Source organism: Cucurbita pepo, chromosome LG02 (assembly GCF_002806865.2).
Source record: "Cucurbita pepo subsp. pepo cultivar mu-cu-16 chromosome LG02, ASM280686v2, whole genome shotgun sequence".
Lineage (NCBI taxonomy): Eukaryota > Viridiplantae > Streptophyta > Magnoliopsida > Cucurbitales > Cucurbitaceae > Cucurbita > Cucurbita pepo.
The window spans coordinates 3,016,536-3,039,846 of NC_036639.1; the positions used below are offsets into that span (position 1 = coordinate 3,016,536).

The 23,311-nt window shown below is 36.4% G+C and overlaps 6 protein-coding genes across 11 annotated transcripts in view; 3 read left to right on the forward strand and 3 right to left on the reverse strand.

The window, feature by feature from the left end:
• Window positions 1-1,081: 1,081 nt before the first annotated feature.
• LOC111789065 (dehydration-responsive element-binding protein 3-like) lies at window positions 1,082-1,967 on the reverse strand. Its single transcript, XM_023669705.1, has one exon. The coding sequence runs from the start codon at window positions 1,754-1,756 to the stop codon at window positions 1,193-1,195; it is 564 nt and encodes a 187-aa protein (XP_023525473.1). The 5' UTR covers window positions 1,757-1,967; the 3' UTR covers window positions 1,082-1,192.
• A 1,748-nt stretch (window positions 1,968-3,715) lies between these two features.
• LOC111787703 (carotenoid 9,10(9',10')-cleavage dioxygenase 1-like) lies at window positions 3,716-9,197 on the forward strand. The gene is made up of 14 exons (XM_023667732.1): window positions 3,716-3,797; window positions 3,868-4,011; window positions 4,243-4,345; window positions 5,223-5,485; window positions 5,567-5,746; window positions 6,668-6,746; window positions 6,836-6,917; window positions 6,992-7,054; window positions 7,148-7,286; window positions 7,360-7,672; window positions 7,824-7,891; window positions 7,976-8,137; window positions 8,236-8,371; window positions 8,845-9,197. The coding sequence occupies exons 1-13, from the start codon at window positions 3,795-3,797 to the stop codon at window positions 8,350-8,352; spliced, it is 1,716 nt and encodes a 571-aa protein (XP_023523500.1). The 5' UTR covers window positions 3,716-3,794; the 3' UTR covers window positions 8,353-8,371; window positions 8,845-9,197.
• Window positions 9,198-9,714: 517 nt separating this feature from the next.
• LOC111789400 (protein JINGUBANG-like) lies at window positions 9,715-12,262 on the forward strand. The gene is made up of 3 exons (XM_023670165.1): window positions 9,715-10,372; window positions 10,460-11,418; window positions 12,215-12,262. Exons 1-2 carry the CDS (start codon window positions 9,982-9,984, stop codon window positions 11,380-11,382), a joined length of 1,314 nt encoding a protein of 437 aa, XP_023525933.1. The 5' UTR covers window positions 9,715-9,981; the 3' UTR covers window positions 11,383-11,418; window positions 12,215-12,262.
• On the reverse strand, window positions 12,219-15,679 carry LOC111789399 (VAN3-binding protein-like). 5 transcript variants are annotated; one of them, XM_023670163.1, is made up of 11 exons: window positions 15,342-15,373; window positions 14,835-14,874; window positions 14,430-14,738; window positions 14,060-14,325; window positions 13,917-13,982; window positions 13,696-13,764; window positions 13,229-13,601; window positions 12,975-13,142; window positions 12,845-12,894; window positions 12,643-12,700; window positions 12,219-12,572 (listed from the first exon to the last, which is right to left on the reverse strand). In XM_023670163.1, the coding sequence occupies exons 3-11, from the start codon at window positions 14,458-14,460 to the stop codon at window positions 12,373-12,375; spliced, it is 1,281 nt and encodes a 426-aa protein (XP_023525931.1). In that variant the 5' UTR covers window positions 14,461-14,738; window positions 14,835-14,874; window positions 15,342-15,373; the 3' UTR covers window positions 12,219-12,372. The 5 variants fall into 5 exon arrangements, with proteins under 5 accessions (XP_023525931.1, XP_023525930.1, XP_023525928.1 ...); XM_023670162.1 differs by lacking the exon at window positions 14,835-14,874 and having other exon boundaries at window positions 14,430-14,786; window positions 15,342-15,422; XM_023670160.1 differs by lacking the exons at window positions 14,430-14,738; window positions 14,835-14,874 and having other exon boundaries at window positions 15,342-15,679.
• Window positions 15,680-16,736: 1,057 nt separating this feature from the next.
• LOC111788064 (putative esterase YitV) overlaps window positions 16,737-23,311 on the forward strand; it is a 20,105-nt gene continuing 13,530 nt past the window's right edge. The window contains exon 1 of the mRNA XM_023668211.1: window positions 16,737-16,742. The gene's annotated coding sequence lies outside the window, so the exon portion shown is untranslated. The remainder of the gene's footprint in view (window positions 16,743-23,311) is intronic.
• LOC111788063 (protein EMBRYONIC FLOWER 1-like) overlaps window positions 19,975-23,311 on the reverse strand; it is a 7,642-nt gene continuing 4,305 nt past the window's right edge. The window contains exons 7-8 of one of the 2 annotated variants that reach the window (XM_023668210.1): window positions 20,744-22,499; window positions 19,975-20,622 (exon numbers count right to left, since the gene is read on the reverse strand). In XM_023668210.1, the coding sequence (XP_023523978.1) occupies window positions 20,769-22,499 (1,731 nt within the window). In that variant the 3' untranslated portion in view covers window positions 19,975-20,622; window positions 20,744-20,768. Of the gene's footprint in view, window positions 20,626-20,743; window positions 22,500-23,311 lie in introns of both variants that reach the window. The other variant, XM_023668209.1, reaches the window with a different exon arrangement.

The window sequence follows — 23,311 nt, forward strand, 5'->3', positions numbered from 1 at the left end:
TTCTCAAATTTATGAAATTAATTTGAATGCGAGTGGTTTGTTTTTGCTCGGCGAGGAAATTACAAATTGAAACGAATTGCACGTGCCGCCTGCTAGTGGCGTGGATGAGTCAATTCTAGACACAATTTAAAAATAATAATAATAATAATAAATAAATATATATATATATATATATATATATATATATAAAAGAGGACCGATAAGTTTGCCTCAATAAAGTGTGAAACAAAATAGGAACAAAAACAAGGGGTCAAGTTGTGATTAAAATAATAATATTATAGCTAAATTAATAAAAATATTTTTAAATTTTATATTTTTGTGTAAAAATATCACAAATTTTTAAATTTTTTAATATCATCTCTTAAATATTAAAAAAAAAACATTAATATTTTGTTTAAAAAATATTTAATTTGCTATTTTATAATTGTTAGAGTATTAGTATTTAAACATTTTTAAAAAATTGAAAAATATTAATCAAGAGTGTTTTTAGAATATTATTAAAAGTTAAGCGGTATTTTTGAAATAAATTATTAAATAAAGCTAAGGGTATTTTTGACCATTTCTAATATTATTTAAATTTTTAAAAATTTAAGAATATTTTTTAATATAAAATATAAAATTTATGGGTAATTTTTTTTAACAATAATAACTAAAAAAAGAAAAAGAAAAAAAGGAAATAAGAAATGATTGCACTTTACTGTTTTATGTGTCCCATTGGATCAGATAAAATTGGAGTTTCCCAAAGGTTGAAAATTGAGTTTTGGACGGAACTGGATTTTCTTATTTTATTATTACTAAAAATCAATATATATATATATATATATATATATATATATATATATATATATATATATATATATATATTGTATTATTGAAAATAAAATAAAAAAAATGCAAAAATCTAGAGCCAAGCCAACTGACAGTTAAATCAGTCAGTTTTTGACCTCTCATTTATGGTAAATAAAAATTCACCGTCACCGTCACTAATTCTGGGTTCTGAGTGAGTGAGTGTGACGGAGATATATATTCCCATGCAGAAGACTTGTGGTAATTAATTTCATGATCTGTATTAGGGTTAAAATTTAATGACCACGGAAAGTTAAATGCATTAATTAATTGAGAACAGAAACTTAACACAACAACAATCTAATTACAAATTTTGATAAACCCATTTATACAATTAAGCCTAAATTCAATAATCCCTCAAGAAATTACCATCCTCCGCTGTATCCTCCATGGTTCGAACCCAGGGCGGCGGATAAGCCCAGCAGCTCTCGCTTGAATCCATGAGGACAAATTCGTTATTGCCGATGGAGTGGTCGTAATTGGTGCCTAGATTGGGGAGTTTGATGATCTCTGCGAGGTCGTCGGAATCGTCGTTGGCGGCGGAAGCAGAGTACTGGGATGGGTCCATGTGGGCGGCTTTAGCGGCAGCGGCTTGGATGTCGCGAGGGGCGAAGGAGGCAGGGCGGGGGAGGGAGTGGGCGAGTTCAGGGAAGTTGAGAATAGCGGAATTGTTGCCTTTGATGGATAAAGCAGCGACGTCGTGGGCTCTAGCGGCCATCTCGGGTGTGGGGAAGGTGCCCAGCCAAATGCGGGATTTCTTACGCGGCTCGCGGATTTCGGACACCCATTTGCCCCAAGCGCGCATTCGGACGCCGCGGTAGAGTGGGTGCTTGCTGGAATCTCGAACGCGCTTGCTGCTGCTGCTGCTGGGGCTGATGGATTGGGTTGGAGGCTCCTCTGTTTGTGACATTGTTGTGCTAAATTTGAGAGTCTCTGCCAGTTTTGGTGCATCATTTCTAAATGATGGGTATTTCTGCTGCTTCTTCTTGCTTCGCCTAGGGTGTGTAGAGTAGGGGAGAGGGGTCCCTTTCGGGTCTCAATTCATTTGTTTTCTTGCTCGTTCTTCCCATAGTCATGATCTCATGCCACCGTTCATTTATAGCTTATCTTCTCCTTGGGAAAGCCCCAATTTCACGCTTCTTTTCTCTCCCCTATCCTCTTCCTCTTCGTGTTACGTATCTTTGTCAGTCTCACCTGACCTTTACACACTCATATAGATTTGTTTGTTCCCCTCTCCAATTGATATGGATGCCCACAAACCCATTATTTCACAATGGCACATAACCACCTTAACCTTGGTCTATCCTATCCTCTTCATTCATTCAAGTTCATCATTCGTAGATATGTCCACTTTAGCCTGTTACGTATCGTCGTTAACTTCATAATTTTAAAACATATCTCTATTATGGAGAAAAAAGAATGTTTGGTTCGTTCCCATCTCCAACCCATATGGATCTCACACAACCATCTTTACACGAAAAACCTTAGTCTATTCGTGATATTACATGCACAGCGGACACACACATGACGACCGTATCTTTAGTACTACGACGACAAAAGAACCCATGTCGTGTTTAAGATAAATTTCGATTCTCGAGTGTCTAAAAAACATATCAAATAACAAAAACACCGTCATGACATGATCACATTACTTACTTCTTCCATCTACGAATAGTCACTATGATTTATTATTAAAATATGGTTTCGATATGACAAATTTTATTCGAATTGAGTTTAGTAACGTCGTTGTTTAATCAATCATAAATCATCGATATTATAAAATTAAAGCATATTCCATATAATTAGGTGAGAAGGATGTCTTATACGGCGGGTACGGCCAAATTGGCATATTTGCTTCATCTAGCTTCATCGGTACCCTTTAGGTGAGGTATCCCAAGTCCCAACCCATTTGTTTAATATTGTCACATCCACTTTTACTATAAAAAGAATAATAATTATTCATAATTATTTTACTAAGTGTTTATTTTGTCTTATAATGCTTTATTTTTAATTTTTTCACACCAATTTTTGTAATCTATATATAAAATATATCCTCAACATGTCAATATTTTATTTTTTATAGTTTCATTATATCAAAATATTTCACATTATATTTTAAATCTTAGAAAAATAATATTAAAAAATGTAATAAAAACCGCCTTAAATAGATATAACTCTTAAATATGCTGTAGTGGTGTAGATGGGTTGAGATTATTTTTTATGACTGTAATAACTAGAATAGAGTTCACAACCCAACTCAACTCAACCTTCTATTTTTCGGGTTGAATTGAGTGGTCAGGAGTTGTTTTTTTAATTATTAAAAAATTATACTTATACATTATATACATAATAACTAAAATTTCATTCAACTCAAATGTTACATAATCACGTACCACTAATATCAGTAATAAATATTAAATATTTTTAATTTTAATAATAATTTTTTTAAAAAAATTGGTTGTAACCTTATTTTTTTTGTTGACTTGACAAAAAAAAAAAAAATCATCTGCCAACTGACATCAATTTTGATTTTTTAAAATTCAATCTAATCTTTATAATTTGGGTTGAATAGTTCAAACAGTTCGAGTTATCTGGTCATATAAACATTTTTAATCTATAAATGTGAGCTTTGTCAGATCAATTTTAATGTCTTGAACCAAGAAAAAGAAAATGACAATATCAGTTACCAGTATATCCAGATAGGTTTGGTAGTTACAATAAAAGTTTATTTAAATTTAAAACTTGAAATCTTATCCTGATGTGCGGGTTGGTCGTATATAAACACACACACACCGGTGGAAGGCGGAACCAAATTGCCGGCAGAAACAAAAGGAGACAGCCACATGGGACGTTCCGGCATGATGTTGATGTTTCCTGGTTCTTCCCCCACTCGCAGCCCTTCCATTTCCCTCTCCATTCATCCCTGCAAATCCAATCTCTCTTCTTCAATGGTGCTCTCTCTCTCTCTCTCTATATATATATATATATATATTAATTAGAAATTAATGTGTTTATGAGCAGCCATTGATTCCGGGGAAGAAATTGAAACAGCAAGATGTCCGGGTAGACATTGTTAAGAAGCTAAAAAATGGTTGCATGAAATTGGTAGATGCGTTTGTTGATACGGTGTTTGAATTTTCCGATCAAACCGTTCACCCAAATCAGGTAATTAATTTTGGGTGTTTAATTATTTTGTTCCATTTCATCGTAAAAGTCCCACATATGCTAATTTAGAGAATGATCATGCGTTTATAATTAACAAATACTCTCTCTATTGGTACAAGAAAAGTCCAAAGCAAAGCCACTAGAGCTTATGCTCGAAGTGGATAATATCATACCATTGTAGAAAGTCGTGTTCAACTTTAATTAATTGTTGTGTATATTAATTATGAACAGACTAACCTTTCGCCCGTAGAAGAGATCGGAGCGCCTGTTGCTGTCGCCGATATCCAAGGCACACTCCCACAACAATTTCCCCAAGGAATCTTCCTCAGAAATGGTAAATTTTTTACTTTATAAATAATCATTTTCCGTTTCTTTAATTTTAGTTACTATGATTTCCAAATATTGGAATTTAATATTTTTTTTTAGGTTGAAAATTAAAATTTCTTTAATTTTTTCATTTTTTAAATTGAATTTAGTTCAAGTTAGTAGGGTTTATCCAAATATTGGAATTTAATTTATTTTTTTTATGTTGAAAATTAAAATTTCATTAATGTTTTCAACTCAAACCATTTTTATTAAATAATATAAATTTTTTAAATTGAATTTAGTAGTTACTAGGGTTTATTTAAATTTTTATTTTTATTAAAAAAATTATTAGTCAGTAAAATATCTATTTATTTATTTTTAATTAATGGTTATTTATTTAAATTTTTATATTGATTAAAAGAAAAGGTTAGTTCATAAACCATTTATTTATTTATTTTTAACTTAATTTATTTAAATTTTTATTTTTATTAAAAGAAAATGGTAAAAACATCTATTTATTTATTTTTAACTGTCATTTATTTAAATTTTTATTTTTATTAAAAGAAAATGATAAAATATCTATTTATTTATTTATTAAATATTTAATTAAAATTTATATCTTATTCTCAGTATATATTTTGAAAAATTACCTCCCAACCGTAAAACATTATTTTAAAAATTTGTTGCAGAGAAAATAATCGAACAATATTTATATTTATGAATTATATATATATAATTCTATACCTAAAACCATATATTTTTTAAAAAATCAGAATAATGTGTACCAAACAAAACCATTTATTTTTTTTGAACTCCAAGTAAGTTCATAACCCAACTCAAATAGTTTGGATTAGGTTAGGTTGGGTTGATCGAGTATTTTGAAAAATTTAAACATGTATCTACAGGACCGAATCCATTATTTGGAGGACTAAAATCGACCCGATCAATGTTCGGAAGGTCGAGTTTCATATGGGTGGAAGGGGAAGGAATGCTTCACGCCATATACTTCAAGAAGCACATCAATGGCGAATGGCATCTGTTATACAACAATAGATATGTCCAAACCGAATCATTCCGGTTTGAAAAGCACGTGAAAAACAGACCATCGTTCCTCCCTGCAGTGGAAGGCGACGCTGTGGCCGTTGTGGCTGCATTTGTTCTCAACTGGGTCAGCCCATTTTCAGTTCACTTTAGGCCTTTGGGTTCGACAATAATTAAGACATTGACCAAGTGGCTATTAACTTGACAGCTTAGGTTTGGTGAAGTGAACAAAGACATGAGCAACACCAATGTGATTGAGCACTCTGGCAGGTTTTACTCCGTTGCTGAAAACTCTATGCCCCAAGAGATTGATATTATGAGCTTGCAAAGCTTGGGAGTTTGGGATGTTTGTCGTGCTTGGAATCGACCCTTTACTAGTCATCCTAAGGTTCGTTTTCAAATCTTGTTATTCATGTCTATTGGACCTGACGGGGACGGTGAGACCTTCCCTGTTGTGTTGTGCCAATAGGGTGAAAATTCCCGAAGAATAACTAGTAGAGATCGAGATCGGTTTCTGCTTAAAAACAAAAAAATTAAAATTTTTGTATGTTCTTATTTATTTATTTTTTCAATATAAGGTTAAAAGTAAATTTTTTAAATTTTAAATTTTAATTTTAGGATCTTTTTCGGACGGTTAAAAAAGTTTATTTACCAAATGGGTGTGGTTGATGATACTTGAGTGGATCGATCCAAAATTGGCCATGACCAAACCCATTTTTGGGTGTGGTTGCTAATCGTACTGTGTCGGAATTATCCAAGTTGAACATTCCTCACAACAATAGCGGAAAAAATCGATCATGGCTCAATTTTTTTTGCGTTCGTGCTTCAAGTGACTTAATTAGGGTTTTCGAATTATTATTTTAGTTTTAAGCCTGTACGTACAGTACTTTGGGCTCTTTTCCTTCCAAATTCAAGTCCGAGTATTGTTTCGTAAAGGAATATTAGGATATTGAAGAGAAAAAATAGCTTTTCAGAACTGCTCCTAACACACGAACAAAAAGTCTTCAATGGTACCTGACGTTTATATATATATATAAAAGTTGGGTGGGGCAAGGAGTAGAACGAGGTGGAAGACGTGGATGGGAATATAATAATACCTATCTCCTAACCCGTTTAGCTGATGAGAAGAAATTTCTTCCCGCTTTATCTTTCATTTCTTTTAGGTCGGGGTCGGGGTCGGAGATGTGAATGAGAATGTAATCGGTGTCGATTGCCTCAATTTTGTTAATATTTCTCACTTTAAATGGGAATTTCCCGCCCAATTTGAGTGGCTTCTCATAACATTCTTCTTCTTCTCTCCCCATCGCAGAAAGCTCCGGACACAGGCGAACTGGTGATCATGGGCATCGCTCCAACCAAACCCTATATGGAAATTGGAATTATTTCCGGTCAATTTTAGTTTCACTACGACGTTCTTCCGCAAACAATTTCTCAATTTCTACTCACTAAACTCTTGTTTTTGTTTATTTAATCGCAGAAGACGGCAAGCGAATGGTTCATAAAGTGGACGTCAAACTGAGTAGAAGTAGCCTCACCCACGAGATCGGCATTACACGGAGGTAAACTCACCTGCTTTGCCTTTTAATTTCCTCATAAACAGAGTGTTTTATTGTGTTATGAAATCGGAATTCAGGTTCAATGTGATTTTGGATTACCCCGTAACCATCGACTTGAACCGATTAATCAGAGGCGGATCGTACGTTTTTCTTCCTCTGAATCCACTTCGTCTCTGTTTTATAGCGCAAATTAGGTTCCGAATTCTGAAATTGAAACAATCGTTGTGTTGTAGATTGATAAAATTCGAGAAAGAAGGGTACGCCAAAATCGGAGTGATGCCTCGTTATGGAGACGCCGATTCGATTCAATGGTTTGAAGTGAAACCTAATTGCACTATGCATGTATTCAACTGCTTTGAACACGAACATGAGGTTAATCATATTACTAAACTCATGAACAAATTTAATATTACTGATCTGTGTTGCTGAAGAACAATGTTATTAGGTTGTGGTGTGGGGATGTAGAGCTACTGATTCGTTTATACCTGGACCTGAAAAGGGGCTCAACAAATTTGAGTGGTTCTCTCAAAGATTCAAGCCAGTTTGTGTAACAGATGAACAGAACACTGAAGATGGGTCGTTGTTGTCTCGTGCTTACCAATGGAGGCTCAACCTTAAAACAGGGGAGGTTCGAGAGAGATTTCTAACTGGAAACCAATTTTCCATGGATTTTCCCTTCATAAACTCAGCCTTCACTGGTTTGAAAAACAAATATGGATACGCTCAGGTTCTTGACTCCGTCGCTAGCTCTAACTCAGGTACTATTTATCAGCAAATTTCAATGCTTAGTAGACACTCAAGAGAATAGACTTTGATGATGGGTGTGTAAGTTTTGACGAAGTAAGGGAAAAAGAGCCAATAAAAGTTGGTAGTTGGTTTGGTTTGGTGTAATAATGTTGTTTGATTTAGGGATATTTAAATTTGGAGGCCTGGCGAAGCTACATTTTGAAGAGCCTCAAAGTGGTGAAGTTTCATTGGTAATTCCAACTCCCAATTACGAAAAACTCACCATCCTGCATAGTTTGTGTACATCTTTTAACTCCATGAAGGGTCCATTACAGCTAAAAGATTCAGAAGAAGAGCCAATAAAAGTGGAGTACCATATGCTTGAGAACAACTCCTTTTGCACCGGAGCTTCCTTTGTGCCCAGAGAAGATAGTCTCCAAGAAGATGATGGTTGGGTTATCGCCCATGTTCATAATGAGATCACCAATACGTCTCAGGTTAATTCCACTTCTTAACAGTTAACTCATTATTTGATTGCTTAATCAAGTTCTTAACCTCTCTCTTTTGTATGGGTTTTTTTTTCTGTCCATATCAGGTATATATAGTTGATGCAAAAAGGTTCAGCGACGAGCCAGTAGCCAAAATCACACTGCCACACAGAGTTCCCTATGGATTCCACGGTGCTTTCATGCCAATCTCATTCAACAAATAATGTATTAGTCAGATAAAAGGTAACCATCTTAGTTCTAGTCCCTATTTCAGTTGTTTAGATACAAGTAGTAATTTATGTGATTACCTTAGTTCAAGCATAGATTAGGATCGTGTTAGTTTTAGTCCCTATTTCAGTTGTTTAGATGCCTGTAGCAACTTTGATTGTGTCATTCCAGCATAACTAGATAAATAAGGATCGTGTCAGTTCTGGTCCCTATTTCAATTGTGTAGGTGCAGGTAGCAATTTATGTCATTGTGTCAGTTCGAGCATAACTAGATAAATAAGGATCGTATCAGTTTTAATCCCTATTTTAGTTGTTTAGGTGCAGGTAGCAACTTATGTGATCACGTGTGTCAGGTCCCTATTTCAATTATTTAGAAGCTTAGGAAGTTACATTTAGAAGAGCCTCAAAGTAACAAATTTTCTTAGTTAATTCCATTTATAACTATGGAAAGTTACGTCCTTTCTTATTTCCAAGTTAATATATACCAGATAAAAACGATCATTTCTAGTCCATTAATGGGAGGTTGCAGCAAAAAGAGTGTCTACAACAGCTATTAAAGGCGGTATCACATGTTAGAGAACAACTCCTTTTGCAGTGGTCAGCTTCCTTTGTCCCCAGAGACGATGACCTCCAAGAAAAGCTATGGATTCCATGAGGGCTTCCACGCCTATCTCATTCAACAAATAGTTAATGCATACAATAAATTTTGGTTATAACCATCATAACTCGGGTCCCTATTTCAATTGTTTAGGTGCAAGTAGCAACTTTATAATTATAGCTCTTTAATATATTCATTGTATCATAATTAAATATAATAGCAAAGCAACCCTTTAGTTTAATATCCAATTTTTTTTTTATCATATACTTTGGATTAAAAGAAAAAGAACAATGAATATATTAAATAAGAAATTTAGAAAAACTCATTTCTTTAAAAACTAAATAAGAAATTTACCAGAGATAAAAATTAGAATAATAGACGAGAATGGAGATTCTCCCTCTCGGTCGAGTTGCTTCACTCCTTCCCTTCATCTACTCAAGAGGAGAATCATCGAGTTGCCTTCACTCCTTCCCTTCGTCTACTCAAGAGGAGAATCATCTCCCGCCATGAACATCCCTACTTCCTATAGTAATATGAATACTAGTTCACTATAAATTAATTGTCACATCTGCATCAACAATAATAAAGATATAAAAAAAACGCGTTCAATAATTATATAATAAAATATTTTTTTCATTCGAGTTAAAAAGAATTATAAGATAGTTAATTTGGAAGAGGGGGCATGAAAAAAGAAGATATGAAGAGCAATTATGAGCCATAAACTACCAAAAAAGCACATAATTCAATACATTTTATGATTCAAACCAAACCCATTTAAAGAAAACAAAAATCCCCCAAATATATATATTAAAATACATATTATATAATGTTCTTGTTAGTTATATACACTCAATGAGGCACATTAAGTGTGACATTAATTACCAAAATTTATTAATCAACTCCTTGTTTGCCGAGCATTAGCCACAGCTCGCGACAGCCACGCACTCCTCGCATCAACTGTTTCTTAAATACACATAACGCTCCTTCCTGCTCCGCCCATTATATTCTCTGTCCCATTCCCATTCCCATGCACGCCAATGCCAACGCCATGGCCTTCCATGCTAACAACTCCTTACTCAGCATAATGCTGGACGATGAAAAGCAAACGACGATGCCACAAAGAGAACGAGTAATGGGTGAGCAGCCGGGTTCGAAAGCGATGAAGCCGACCCCTCCGCCCAGCCCTGAATCGCCTTGGATGCTGTCTCCTTTACGGACCCCTTCGCCACTTTTGCTTCATCACTGCATAGCGTCGCTTCATCGTGGAGAAGGGAACATATACTCGATCGCTATTTCGAATGGCGTGGTGTTTACTGGCTCTGATAGCTGCCGTGTTCGTGCATGGAAGCAGCCCGATTGCATGGACCGTGGGTACCTCAAGGCTGCTGCTGGCGGCGTCTGGGCCATTGCTGCCTATGGTATATTTCCTTTCAAGCATGCCATTAGTAGCTACTCATTTAATCATTTCATGGACCAAAAGTGAGCTGAATTCACGTGTATAACAGGAAACATGTTGTTCACATCACACAGAGATTCAAGAATCAGAGTATGGAATTTCACAGCTTCACATAACCTGACATCCAAGAAGCTATGTTCACTCCCAAAAAGAACCTCTTTCCTGTTATTCTCCAAAACAGAGACAGCCCATCTCCACAAAGACACCATATCCTGCATGGCTTATTACCACGCGCAGGACCTCCTCTACACCGCCTCCCACGACAAAACCGTCAAAGCCTGGCGGATCTCCGACCGAAAATGCGTTGACTCCTTCCTTGCCCATGAGGACAAAGTCAACTCCATAACAGTCAACCAAAATGATGGCTGTCTCTTCACCTGTTCCTCTGATGGAACTGTCAAAATCTGGCGATGTCTATACCGGGAGAACTCCCACACACTCACAATGACACTAAAGTTCCAAACTTCCCCTGTGAATGCTGTCGTTCTCAGCTCCCACTCTGACGGCGAGACGTTCCTCTACTCTGGTTCCTCTGATGGGACAATCAACTTTTGGGAAAAGGAGAGGGTTTCTTACAGATATAACCATGGTGGGTTCTTGCAAGGGCATCGATTTGGGGTGCTGTGTTTGGCGGTGGTGGAGAGGCTGGTGTTGAGTGGGTCGGAGGATACGACGGTGAGGATATGGAGGAAGGAGGAAGGGGGTTGTTACCATGAGTGCTTGGCGGTGCTTGATGGGCATAGAGGGCCGGTCAGGTGCCTGGCTGGGAGCTTGGAAATGGAGAACATGGATATGAGTTTCTTGGTTTATAGTGGGAGTTTGGATCAGTCGTTTAAGGTCTGGAGAGTGAAGGTAATGTTGGCTGAAGAAGAGAACAATGGTGGGGATTTGAAGATGAACAAGCTTTATGAGATGAGTCCTGTCCTGTCTCCTTCTTGGGTTGAGAAGAAGCTTCAAGCTTCTAACTATTAGAACAATATAATCCTTCATTTCAGTAGATGAAAAATGGTAATTGAAAGGCCCCAATTCATTGTTTGTCAAGAACTTGAAACTACAAGAGGATCTCAAATCTTTGAAAGATTCTTGGGTAACAGTCTCCAACAGAAGAACACAACAAACTATAGAAAGCAGCTTCATGACATTCCTTCAATCTTTTAGGGTCAGAATCATTTCATGTAGGCACGAAAGTTCATCATATATTGTATCCCCTCAATCCACATCTGTTTTTCTCCTTTTCCATTGCATTCAAACTCTATTGTTCTATCTGTTGTTACTATACCAAAGTAAGCCCTCTGCTCGTCGCCGTCCGATTCCGTTTCCCGCTCGGGCCATGCTGCGACATCACAGTTCACACCTGAGATCACACCTGAAACAGAACATAGTTCATCAATATAGATGCAGAGATGGTTTGTTGTGTGTATGGAGCGTTATCTTACATAGGATGAAATTTGTAATTTTTATTAACGAAATTGATCAGTAATAATGTTAATATTTTTTTTATTAGTTTGTTATATATATATATATATATATTTTTTTGGTGAGTATTATAAATTTGTTATAGGTTAAAGTAACTTAAAACTTTAAATATAAAATTAATTTTAGAAGAAATAAAAAGGAAATATGTTTAAAAATAATAATATATTTCTGGTTTCCATCTCAATTCACTGAGACCACCATATTTGTCGGCTTCCATCCTTCATGGGCCTAAAAAAGCCCAAGATTTAGCCCAAAGAACGTTTGGTTTTGGGCCAGGATTAAAACCGNTTAGAACAATATAATCCTTCATTTCAGTAGATGAAAAATGGTAATTGAAAGGCCCCAATTCATTGTTTGTCAAGAACTTGAAACTACAAGAGGATCTCAAATCTTTGAAAGATTCTTGGGTAACAGTCTCCAACAGAAGAACACAACAAACTATAGAAAGCAGCTTCATGACATTCCTTCAATCTTTTAGGGTCAGAATCATTTCATGTAGGCACGAAAGTTCATCATATATTGTATCCCCTCAATCCACATCTGTTTTTCTCCTTTTCCATTGCATTCAAACTCTATTGTTCTATCTGTTGTTACTATACCAAAGTAAGCCCTCTGCTCGTCGCCGTCCGATTCCGTTTCCCGCTCGGGCCATGCTGCGACATCACAGTTCACACCTGAGATCACACCTGAAACAGAACATAGTTCATCAATATAGATGCAGAGATGGTTTGTTGTGTGTATGGAGCGTTATCTTACACTTTTTGTTTTTGGTAAATGTTCCTGCTATGTGCCTGCTTTTCAATTTTGCCACTACCTGTATATAAAAACACATTCTACTTCTGAGTACTTATTTCCAAGAATTTTGATGAACAGAAGGCTAACACAGTGTAAAGAAACTTGCTGCATTGTAATATCAATCACAATTTCAAGTAACTTTTTCAACCATTTCTCGTCTTACCTGCCAATCAGAATTTATGCTGAAAGAAACTTGCTTCCAGTGGAGAACCCCTGCCACCACCATGTTTCGAATCTCAGTGAAAGCAACATTAGAATTTGACAATGTGTAACATTATGGTTGTAACCAATACCTTTCCTTGTGCGTTTGAGAAGCTCTCCTCCTCTGGAAACGAAGTTAATAGCTATCAAGATGTTTGATTCTTTCCCTTCTTCTTCTACCTTGTCCTCTCCCGCCCCAAAGTTTGTGCCTCCCAACCCTTTCTCAAGCCTTGACCTGAGGGTTGCAGCTCCTCTTAACGCTGCACAAGTAAGCAAATCCTGTAAGTATTTTGTATCTTGGTTCATCAGTTCTGAGTGTTAGCTGCTTATGAAGTTTTCTTAGCACCTGTAGCTGCTCCTGCTGTTAGGGTCATGATATCTCCATTAGTTCTAGCATTGATGGCAGAGTTAACTACATTCAAGATATGTTCATGGCTAGCTCCCATTTCCTCTGCCATCTCTATGCAATGAGATGCAACTAAAGCAGCTGCAGAAGCAATTGCTGCTGATGTCTTTGATGGCCATTTCTGATTACTTGATGATGTTTCTTGCGGCACGAGCGTTGCAATAAATGCTGCTACTGAAGCAGCAACACCTGCCACAGATACAGCTGCATGTAATTGAGCATTCTGTGTTCTGATTTCCTGCTTCTTCCTCTCTTTTTGATCCTTCATCCACCTCCCCAATGTTTTGTTGCCTCTCAATATGCTCTTATATAGCTGCAACAGAGAGAAAAAGATTGATGAATATGATAGACTTTGCTTCTTTTCTCCCATGTATGTGTGCGTGTGTTGAAGGAAGAATGCGACATACCCCATTTCCAAGTAGATGCTGATTGGAAAGGAACTCTGGATTCAATGCTTGGTGAAGTAATACTAGATCCTGATCAAAATAAGAATGTGCAATTCACTGAATTTGAGGGAGATTCCATACCAAAAACTAACAAGTTTATATAATTTATCTTTCCTCTGGTGTGTGTGTGTGCGCGCGCGCGCGCTCGAAAGTGGGCTGCAGAGATATTCAAAATAAAATACCTTCATTTCGTCACTTCCTCTTGGGGAAGCAGGAGGACTATCTCCACTGGGTAAGTGTGGACGTAGCTGTAACATTAAGAACATGGCCAGTTTATAAACAGAAAATACGTGACTTAAAAAGGGAATTGAAAGCGGTATCTCACTGGTTCCCTCAAGACTGTGGAGTTTGAATCATGTGCTTCAGCACTAAGAAATCCAACCACTGAATTTTGAACATGACTTGGAGCATTGGCAGTGGAAAGAGCTTTGGAGAGCTCTTTAGCCGAAAGGCTCCAGGATCTGCCAAGAAACTCCATGGACTCAATTGGGGTTTCAGGTAGAACACATGAACTCGGTAACCAACTTGCAGGGCCATTTTCATCAATGTTCTCCAGCCGAGTTGATGAACACTTAACGAAACATGAGCTCACTGAAACCATTTCAACAAACACATCAAACAAGTAATCACTGGTTTAGGTTGGCCAAAATAATGATTAGAGTAATGTCAAGAGAAGTGACTATGCATGGCCTTACTTTCCTTATCTGAGTTGAGAGAGACGAGCATGACTTATTCGTTCAGTCTTCAGAGCTCATTTGGGGTATTTAACAGAGAAAAATGAAATGGGAAGTCACGTTTTGGACCCGAGTTTCAAGATTCTCTCACTTTATTGAGGAAAATGAAAGCCAGAAAGAGGACACGAATTCCATTTACATACTAAAAAATGGCCCCATTTCAAGGTCGATAGTGCATTTGTTTTTGCTGCTTTTTGTTTTCCATTTAAACTGACATCGTCCATAAGCCATCTTCATGATTGCCATGGTTACTCATTTGTCCTTCACCGACTTTATCACAATGTAAAGTAAGAAATCTTGTACATGGGTAGCTGCATCCTTTGAATTTCAAAACAGAACTAAGCGAGTAGTAAAAAGAATGTCTACCTTATTTTGCTAAAAAGTTCTTCATTGAAAGGAGTCCCACCTAATTTAGAGAAGGATCATGGATCTATAAATAAAGAATACGTCCCTATTGGAATAAGGTATTTAGGAGAAACTCAAAACAAAATTACAAGAGCTTATACTCAAAGTGGACAATATCATAGTCGTGATTCCTAAGATTTTTCCCTCCATCCCAATTGTTTCTTTATGGTAAACTTTTCTCCACGATTAACCATACTATTATCCACTCAAAAAACAAAGTAAAGGGTCTAAGGACTTTTGTCGAACAGTTAGCCTGCATAAGCAAAAAAGCGCCAGACCTAGCCTAGAAAAAGAAAATCCCACATCTTTTTCTTATAGGGCATGAACTTTTACTGCAGATAAACATCTGATGATTGACAGATCCACATTTATACCATACACACCAACACAATATACTACTTTAACGAAGCTTTTAAACTGTGCGACATTTAAAAATGGTGAAAAGGGTAGTGGATTGGTGTGCCATACCTTTTGGTTTGTTTGAGAGGCACGGGGAATCGATAATTATGATAATCAGAAGGATAATCCCAAGGATGACGTCTGTGTGTAATAAAAAATGAGAGGAAGTGGTAAAGAGAAAGCAAAAACATGAGACCCACCATGGGAGACGCCATCTTTTCACTTTGCAACTTTCATAATTGGTGCTGTAATGGATAATCATGAAAGCGGCACACACACATATATATATATATATATAGTGGCACTATCCCTAGTGCCTCCTGAATCTCAGGCACTCAACAATAAGCATTAGTATTATTATCGAATCTAACCTGCTTTCCCCCCTTAATCTATTTGAATGCGGTGCCACTCCAATTCATAGCTTTTTGCTATTACTATTTAATAAGGTGGAGCCAAGCACAAGCATGACTGCAACATTTGTAATTGTCATCAACACACACCAATATCTTCCCCTTTTTTTGTTTTTTTGAGTAGAAGAATAATTCAAATTTATTTATGATAAAGTTTTTATTTTTTTAAAAGATAAATTGAGATTAAAATCTTTAATTTTGCTAAAGAGACGACTAAAAAATTTATTAACTTCAGCTAAAAAGTTATTTTGCTTGAACGGTTGTCTTAATTCATGTTGTGAGATCCCATGTGGGTTGAAGAGGAGAATGAAACGTTTCTTGTAAGGGTGTGAAAATCTATCCGTAATAGACGCGTTTTAAAACTATAAGGAGAAGTTCGAAAGGGAATCTCAAAAAAGATCATATTTGTTAGTCGTGGGTTTGAGTTGTAATAATTGGTATTAGAGCCAGACATCATATACTAGGTGGTGTGCTAGCGAGGACACTAGGTCCCTGAGAGTGGGTTGTGAAATCTCACGTCGTCTCCAACGAAGTTTTCTTTATAAATGTGTAGAAAATTGTTTTAAAACCGTGAGGTTGGCGATGATACGTAATAGACCAAAACAGATAATTCTTTATAAGAGTGTAGAAACCTGTTTTGAAACGAAGTAGATACCTGTTTTAAAATCGTGATGTTGAGAGTGATATAGCGGACAATACCTTATAATGACGTAGAAACCTGTTTTAAAATGACGTAGAAATTGGTAATTAAAAAAAAAAAAAGGTGAAGCACGAGGATCATTATTACTAAGAGCGATGAAGGATCCATGGAGACAGGCTAGACCTATCAGATCCAAACTCGGAACCATCGATTCGATTCGGTTCGGTTCCTGTTATTGGGAATGGCTTAAAACTTGAAGTTCAGGAAAGGAATGGAAACGGAGCGCTACTCAAATGGGTGTGGAAACCTCTACTCGATAGACATGATTAAAAATTGTGAGGCTGACCGTGATGCTTAACTAACCAAAGTGAATAATATTTATTAGCTGTGGGCTCGGACTGTTACAAATGGTATCAAAGCGTGTGTGCTAGTGAGGCCCACAAGCGTGTAGATTGTTAGCAGTGTGCTTAGACTATTACGAACAATATAACTAGCGGGGTCAATGTTAAGTTGTAACTGTCCAAGTCTACCACTAGTAGATATTGTCTGCTTCAATCTATTATGTATCGATGTTAGCTTCACGTTTTTAAAACGTGACTGCTCGGGACAGGTTTCTACAAGAAATGTTTTGTTTTCCTCTCTGACCGATGACTTGCTCCATTGCCCTCCCTTCCTTGATTTTCCGAATCATCTTCCTCGCCCAATCGGTTCAGACGCTGACTGGCTCGCTGCTCTTCGACTCCTCAAACGGTCATTGGATCCAAACCCATCTCTCGAGTCTGATAGATTGACGCTCGGTTTAATCGCGAATTTGAACACTGAAACCGGTTCGAACCCGACGACCAAAATCGGTAACCGCCACATTGCAGTGGAGGCCGGGGCGGTCGGAGTGGTGATGGAATCGCTGTCGTAAATGGAAGACGCGGCGGAGGTGAGGGCACACGCGCGTTCAGTGCCGGGAATGGCGACGATGATGGGCAGAATAGCCCGCACTGACGGCGGTTGGCCGGAGTTGAACTGCAACGTGTTAATCATTCCATCGGAGATGACAAATACAGTTGGTTTTCCGTTGGATTAAATAACGTACGTAATCCCTTATTATATTTTATTTTAAATTGTTCAAATCAGCGCCTTTCCTTCTGTGCTTATTAAGTTCCAAATAATATATTCATCTCTCCTTTTATTTTTAATTTTTAATTTTTAATTTTTAATTTTTAATTTTTAATTTATTTTGAGTTCAAACACATTATATTTTGGATTCCTCAAAAGGGTATTTTATTTCATTGACATACACCACACAAACCCCATTTCAAATAGGGTTAGGTTCGGGACGATTTTGGACCAAAATTCGTGACTATAATGACCTAAATAGGATCGAGTTGAATCGTGGGTTAATTTTTTAATTTTTTAAAATATATTTATTCTTAGTATATATCATATTAATAATTAAAATTTCATAAAATTCAAATATTTACTAGTAACACACACCTTGATTGAGTGAGGTATGAACTCTATTGAATTTTCAGATTTTCAAACATTCAATCCAACCTAAAAAATCTAACTTGACCGACCCCATTGTCTACACTCGTAGGAACTACGAGATCACCTCAAGGACGCCTTCGGTATCTAGGGATCGCAGACCGACCATAGAACCCTGTTCAATAAGTGGAACGCATTGGCTGTCCGCAATCTGGTTGGGCAATAAGGGTTGGAGAAGGGCAATCACTCATTCTTAAAATCAGCATTCTTAAGACCAAAGAGGCGGACGGAAAAGGGGGGAAAGCTCTCCGTTCCTAATTCTCTTATAGCTAGATTCTCAGGAACCACAAGAATCCTTAGTTCATGGACATCTTTATTATCTGCCATGCCTGAGACAACCAGCAAGCAATGGAGTCAAAAAAGTGAATTAAATTGTGTACTTAAAACCGACCACATACCCAGAAATGTTTCAGAGCCCATGCTTTTGCAACAATCTTTTTAGTATACCGTTGGTTATGAATGGCAGAAACCCTCTGGACAATATTTAGAACAGAAGAAGAAACATTGATGCATGTCTTATTAGTGTTCTTTCTTAATCATAAAATCAAGCTTCTAAATCATATGTTCCTAATTCAATGTCTGTCTTTGCTTACTTGCAGAGATATGGGTTTGTTATTAATTTTTATTTATGAGATTATCATGATACTCATGACGGGAAAATAAGGTACATCGATTGTCGTTTGTTATGAAGTAATATATATAAGATCGATGGCGGAATGAACGACGAAACTTTATCCTATTTGCAGATGATCATTTAATTGAGCAACGAGCAATTCAAACCTCTATATATCTTCAGTCTTGTCTGTGAAAACATACCTTGAATTGGAAATCCTACCTGGAACGACTCCTAAGTGCATTAACAATCAGACGGATTAATATATATTATTAACCATATGATTAGGTTCAAATTTACGATCTCATATTATATTAAAGATTGACTATATTTTTTCAGACAATTTTAATCTTTCAACGTGTTGGATGTAAATTTGAAAGTCGTCCTCTCAAAATAATGTATTGAATCATACTCCATTCTAAAAATATGAATTTTCTTCCATATTTGTAATGTAAGTTGTAACCCTTCAAGAAAAAAAAAAATATATTATTAGTACATAGAATTGTTTACCAATCTTAATTGATTTTTTTTTTTTAAATATTATTTACACTGATATTGTTACTCTTGAATTTTGATGAATATTTCAAAATTATTCTTAGATTCGGTAGAAAAGTCAAAAAATTGACTTTCTTAATGTCTTTCCGTCCAAACTTAAACTTAAACTTAATATCAAGTTAATATCACATCAACTTTTTTGTTCAAGATTATTTTAAATTTTTATAAAAAGTTAATGATAATATTAAGTTTTGAAAGAATCGCTGAAGCAATTATTGCAGCTCCGACACTTATTGATTTTGCACCTTCTAACATCTCAAGTTGAGAATGATCGTCACGCTTTTTGATTCATGATTTAATGTCATGGATTCTCCGTAGATTCTTCCCCTCGTTCCTTTTATCTTGGGCATCTCATTTGGAATACGTAGCATTCTTTTTATCTTATACAGACCCTAAACACCAACCCAATCTCGACGAAAAAAAGGAAACTAGAAAAGCCTTATGAATGGTAACAACTATGATAACATCTCATCTCATGAATTTATATGTTGGTAGGGGAAGGGTATCATCATCCACTTCAAATCTTGAAAGCTGGATTTGCCCTTAAACTATAAACTACAAATTAGAAGTTTATTCCGACAAAGCAGATCAAATTCATAATATTTTGATATAGAAGCTCGGCCTCATGATGAATGAGGTTGAAGCCTGAAGGACCTTGAACTGTTCGGCTCACACTAATGATTAGTGGTTAACCCAAGCACACTTTCAAATCACAAAGCTAATGTATACACAAAAAGATGCATCAAATGAGTTAGATATTTGAAACCGCTATCAATCTAAGAAAGGTTTGATACTCAAATGAGTTTCAGAAAGAACTCAATAAGAGAACAATTTGGCGTGGCAGCATCTCACGTTGCCTGATACAAGATTTGAAATACAATCCAACTAGTTAAAGCATTGAATTAAAACAAAAAAACAAGGAAAAAAGAGAGAAACTATGGACAATAAACAAACACTGTTCTCCATGGATATTCTATAAAGAGAACAAGCAGTTTTTTTCTTCTTCTTTTTCTTTTTTTATTTCAAGTTCACTCCCACAAACATCAGATACAATATATAGTTCAAACTATAAAGCTACAAATATTAGAGTTCCCAACACGAACAATCTAACAATGAGCCCTCGGATTTTGTAAATACCTTATAAAGAGAAATATCAAGCTGATTCTCTGTTATTCCTTCTCACACTGCTACCGCATCAGTGCATAGAAGTACATAACTTACCCGCTTCCGAAAACCAAAGAGTGGAACTCAGTGTATATACAGAACCTTGTGAAGTATAACAACGCACAACATCAATCAAACCAAAATTTGGATATACAATGAATGTACTGATGAATCCCAAGATTCATGTACTTTTTATGTACAGGTCTTATAGCTTATACCAAAGATGCCACATTTGCAGCTAGTCTTTGTTGGAGAGTGCCAGAAAGAGAGAAAATAATGAAGGGAAGTTACCCAAACCATATATATATCCTTTGGTGCAACAGCAGCGCATATATCTGATATTTTCTACATTTTCTACCATTATTTTAACCGGAAGACATTTCAAGTTCCCAAATAATGAAAAGGAGGAACCATTTAAAAGTTAAAATCCTGCTGAAAAATGAAGAAAATGCAATCAGATGGCTTCAAAAGATGCATATATGGCCAATGGCATATTATATTAAAATATATTTTGAACCATTTCAAGAACTAAGAGACATGAGAATATTACCAGCGTGATGTTCATGGCGATGATCTCACATACTATAGCGTAATGCATGCGGTTGTACAACAGTATGCTTCACATTCCTCTTGCGTTTGCGTCCATCCATATTATTCAAGCTAGATATTTTTTTAGGAGAAATCCCTTTTGAAAAATGTAGATCTTCGGCCCCTATCATGTATACATTTCCTGCTTCTGGTAAGCTAAATTCAGCAGGATTTTTATTGATGCTGCAGATTCCGAACTCAGAACTGACTTTCGAATGCTCCAACATTCTTTTAGTACCATGGCGCTCTATTATACACTGCCCAGGATTTTCCACTCTGTAGTATCCAGACATAGACACTAAAGAACTAGAAGGCCCTCCAGATTTCCTTTGCAAGCTATGAATGGGAAAAATTCCTTCATTGGTGCCTAGACTACCACTTGTAAATACACTCGTCTGTGATTTTGGAACTCTGTTCCATGTTGAAGTGGAGCACTTAGTCATATCTTTCTGTTTACACTGCAATGCAACTTTACCTGTTAAATCAGAAACTATTTCACAACTTTCATTTCCTATGGAAGGAGAAATTGATGCACCGCCCACTGAAGCAGGAGGGAAACAATTGTGAGACTTTGTTGACGGGTGGATTTCACCATAATAATCAGATGAACAATTGATTGTATCAAAGGCCTTGTGCAAACCAATATCCATCCTAGAAGTGTCCTTAGCTTTTAGATCATGGGAAAAAGGTCTCTTGGGAAATGTTGGGTTATCATGAGTTTCACTGCGCTGCATTCCTGCATCCATAAGGCTGAGTAAATGCATTGCTGACATGGTTTCATTAGAATACAAATCCAATGACCCCCGGGGAAGCTCAATGCCATTAGAATGGCAAGGAAATGGGTGCTTTGCACTAGTCCTGGAATTTTCCAAGCCATAATTACCATCATCTTTTTCAAGGTTGGTAACTTTTGGATGAAAAAATTTTAGATTATGCTCTCGATTCATTGTCCCTTTGCTACTTGATTCAGGATAGTTCGTATTAGCATTTACAATAGTCGACTGAGAAGCAACCTTTTTAGGAGTGGTCGGTACATATGGATGGTGATTTGGCAGGGCTTCTGTCCATAGATGAGCTACGTCTACATTGTTTTGTGAAACAGGCTGATGTGCGTTATATCCACTGAACGACTGCAATCTGGAATGAGAGGACTTCTGATCTCCCAGACCTCCAGTATATTGGCTATATTGAGGACGTGCAGTCTCACCAGTACTGCTTGCCAAAAATTTGACAGTACTTGATGACTTATTTTGAGAATGTCCAAATGTGGTATATTCTGGAGGGATAAGAGTCTGACGTAGCTGGTCTATATTAAAATGCCCCCTCTCAGTGTGAGAAAAGTAACTACCTGAACTTTGCTTGCCGTATCCCACATTATCTCCTGCCGTATGTAAGTTATTTCTCCCATTCCTAACCTGGGGTTTCCACTTGTGACTGTTTTTCTCCTGCAATGAGCCACTTTTGCCACATGCATTACTGAAATTCATAATTTGAGCTTTCTTTGAACTTGTCTTCGATAGGGATTTACTATTTACAGTATTACCAAGGCACCTTTCATACTGATTTTTAGCCATGAGCTCAACAATTTCCATTGGAATGTCATCTATAGCCCTTTGCTCAGATATCTTACCAGCAGTATGCTCACTCTGTTTCATCTGAGCTGCCAAGTGCTCCTCAACTGTAATGTTCTTTTCAGCTTTGTTTACCCCATAATTATCCTACAAAACAAAACCATAGAAACTAAGGAACAAAACCTGGAATCTTAAGGAGATAGGAAATGAAAGAATTAAAAGGAATACGAGCAAGTAAATAAATCTACAGTAAATAAAGGAAAAGAAAAGTCTAAACAATCTCCAAATAATGGTAGACTTCACATAAATAAACCTTAAAAGAATCATGATTCCATAATCAACAAAAGACAGGTAGCTTACAATCTTTCTTAAATTTGTCGTTGCAAATAAAGTTCCCAGTTCCAAGAAACATAAACGAACAAGATTTTCATCTTCAGGACACATAAGAACCTAGGATTGAGCATGAAGAGGAATATAGAGAAATGGAATCTGCAAGCTTTACCATAAAGCGGCAGACACATTTGTGACTTAAAAGTTAAAGTTCCCTGAAAATACTATAATAGAGCAGTGGTGAGAGAATGGTGGTGGAAACTTATAGCAGAAATGAGTGAAACAGAAAGTGACCAATCTTTAAAGACTTCGTTCTTGGAAAAGGGCAGGAGGGGAAGAAATGTAATAGTTTGCCACTTTCCAGTTCCAACTTGTAGGAGAATGGTAAATAAAACATTAAGAAAATGAGAAAAATTCAAACGTTTCAACCAGATATGATCCATAACCTCAACACTTACAACACTAAATATTAACTAATAAATTCATTAGGCTGAAGTCCTTGAGGCATTATACAAAACATCAAATGTTTGCATCAATGAATTATTCCAGTGAAATCCAAGAAACATTTTAGTCATGAAGCTATTTCAATTAGATGAACCATGCAGAACGTAGGAAATTTAGACGGGGGC

What these genes read in the sequence shown, in the direction of transcription:
- LOC111789065 (XM_023669705.1), bottom strand. Translation starts at nt 1,756, where the DNA reads ATGTCACAAACAGAGGAGCCTCCAACCCAATCCATCAGCCCCAGCAGC.
- LOC111787703 (XM_023667732.1), top strand. An exon ending in GCTTTGAACACGAACATGAG is followed by an intron (nt 7,287 to 7,359) that starts GTTAATCATATT and finishes CAATGTTATTAG; the next exon opens with GTTGTGGTGTGGGGATGTAG. An exon ending in AAAGTGGTGAAGTTTCATTG is followed by an intron (nt 7,892 to 7,975) that starts GTAATTCCAACT and finishes GGTCCATTACAG; the next exon opens with CTAAAAGATTCAGAAGAAGA.
- LOC111789400 (XM_023670165.1), top strand. Translation starts at nt 9,982, where the DNA reads ATGCACGCCAATGCCAACGCCATGGCCTTCCATGCTAACAACTCCTTA. An exon ending in CTGGGCCATTGCTGCCTATG is followed by an intron (nt 10,373 to 10,459) that starts GTATATTTCCTT and finishes CGTGTATAACAG; the next exon opens with GAAACATGTTGTTCACATCA.
- LOC111789399 (XM_023670160.1), bottom strand. Translation starts at nt 15,534, where the DNA reads ATGATTATCCATTACAGCACCAATTATGAAAGTTGCAAAGTGAAAAGA. An exon ending in GAGGAAGTGACGAAATGAAG is followed by an intron (nt 13,765 to 13,916) that starts GTATTTTATTTT and finishes TATTTTGATCAG; the next exon opens with GATCTAGTATTACTTCACCA. An exon ending in TCTCAAACGCACAAGGAAAG is followed by an intron (nt 12,895 to 12,974) that starts GTATTGGTTACA and finishes TGGTGGTGGCAG; the next exon opens with GGGTTCTCCACTGGAAGCAA.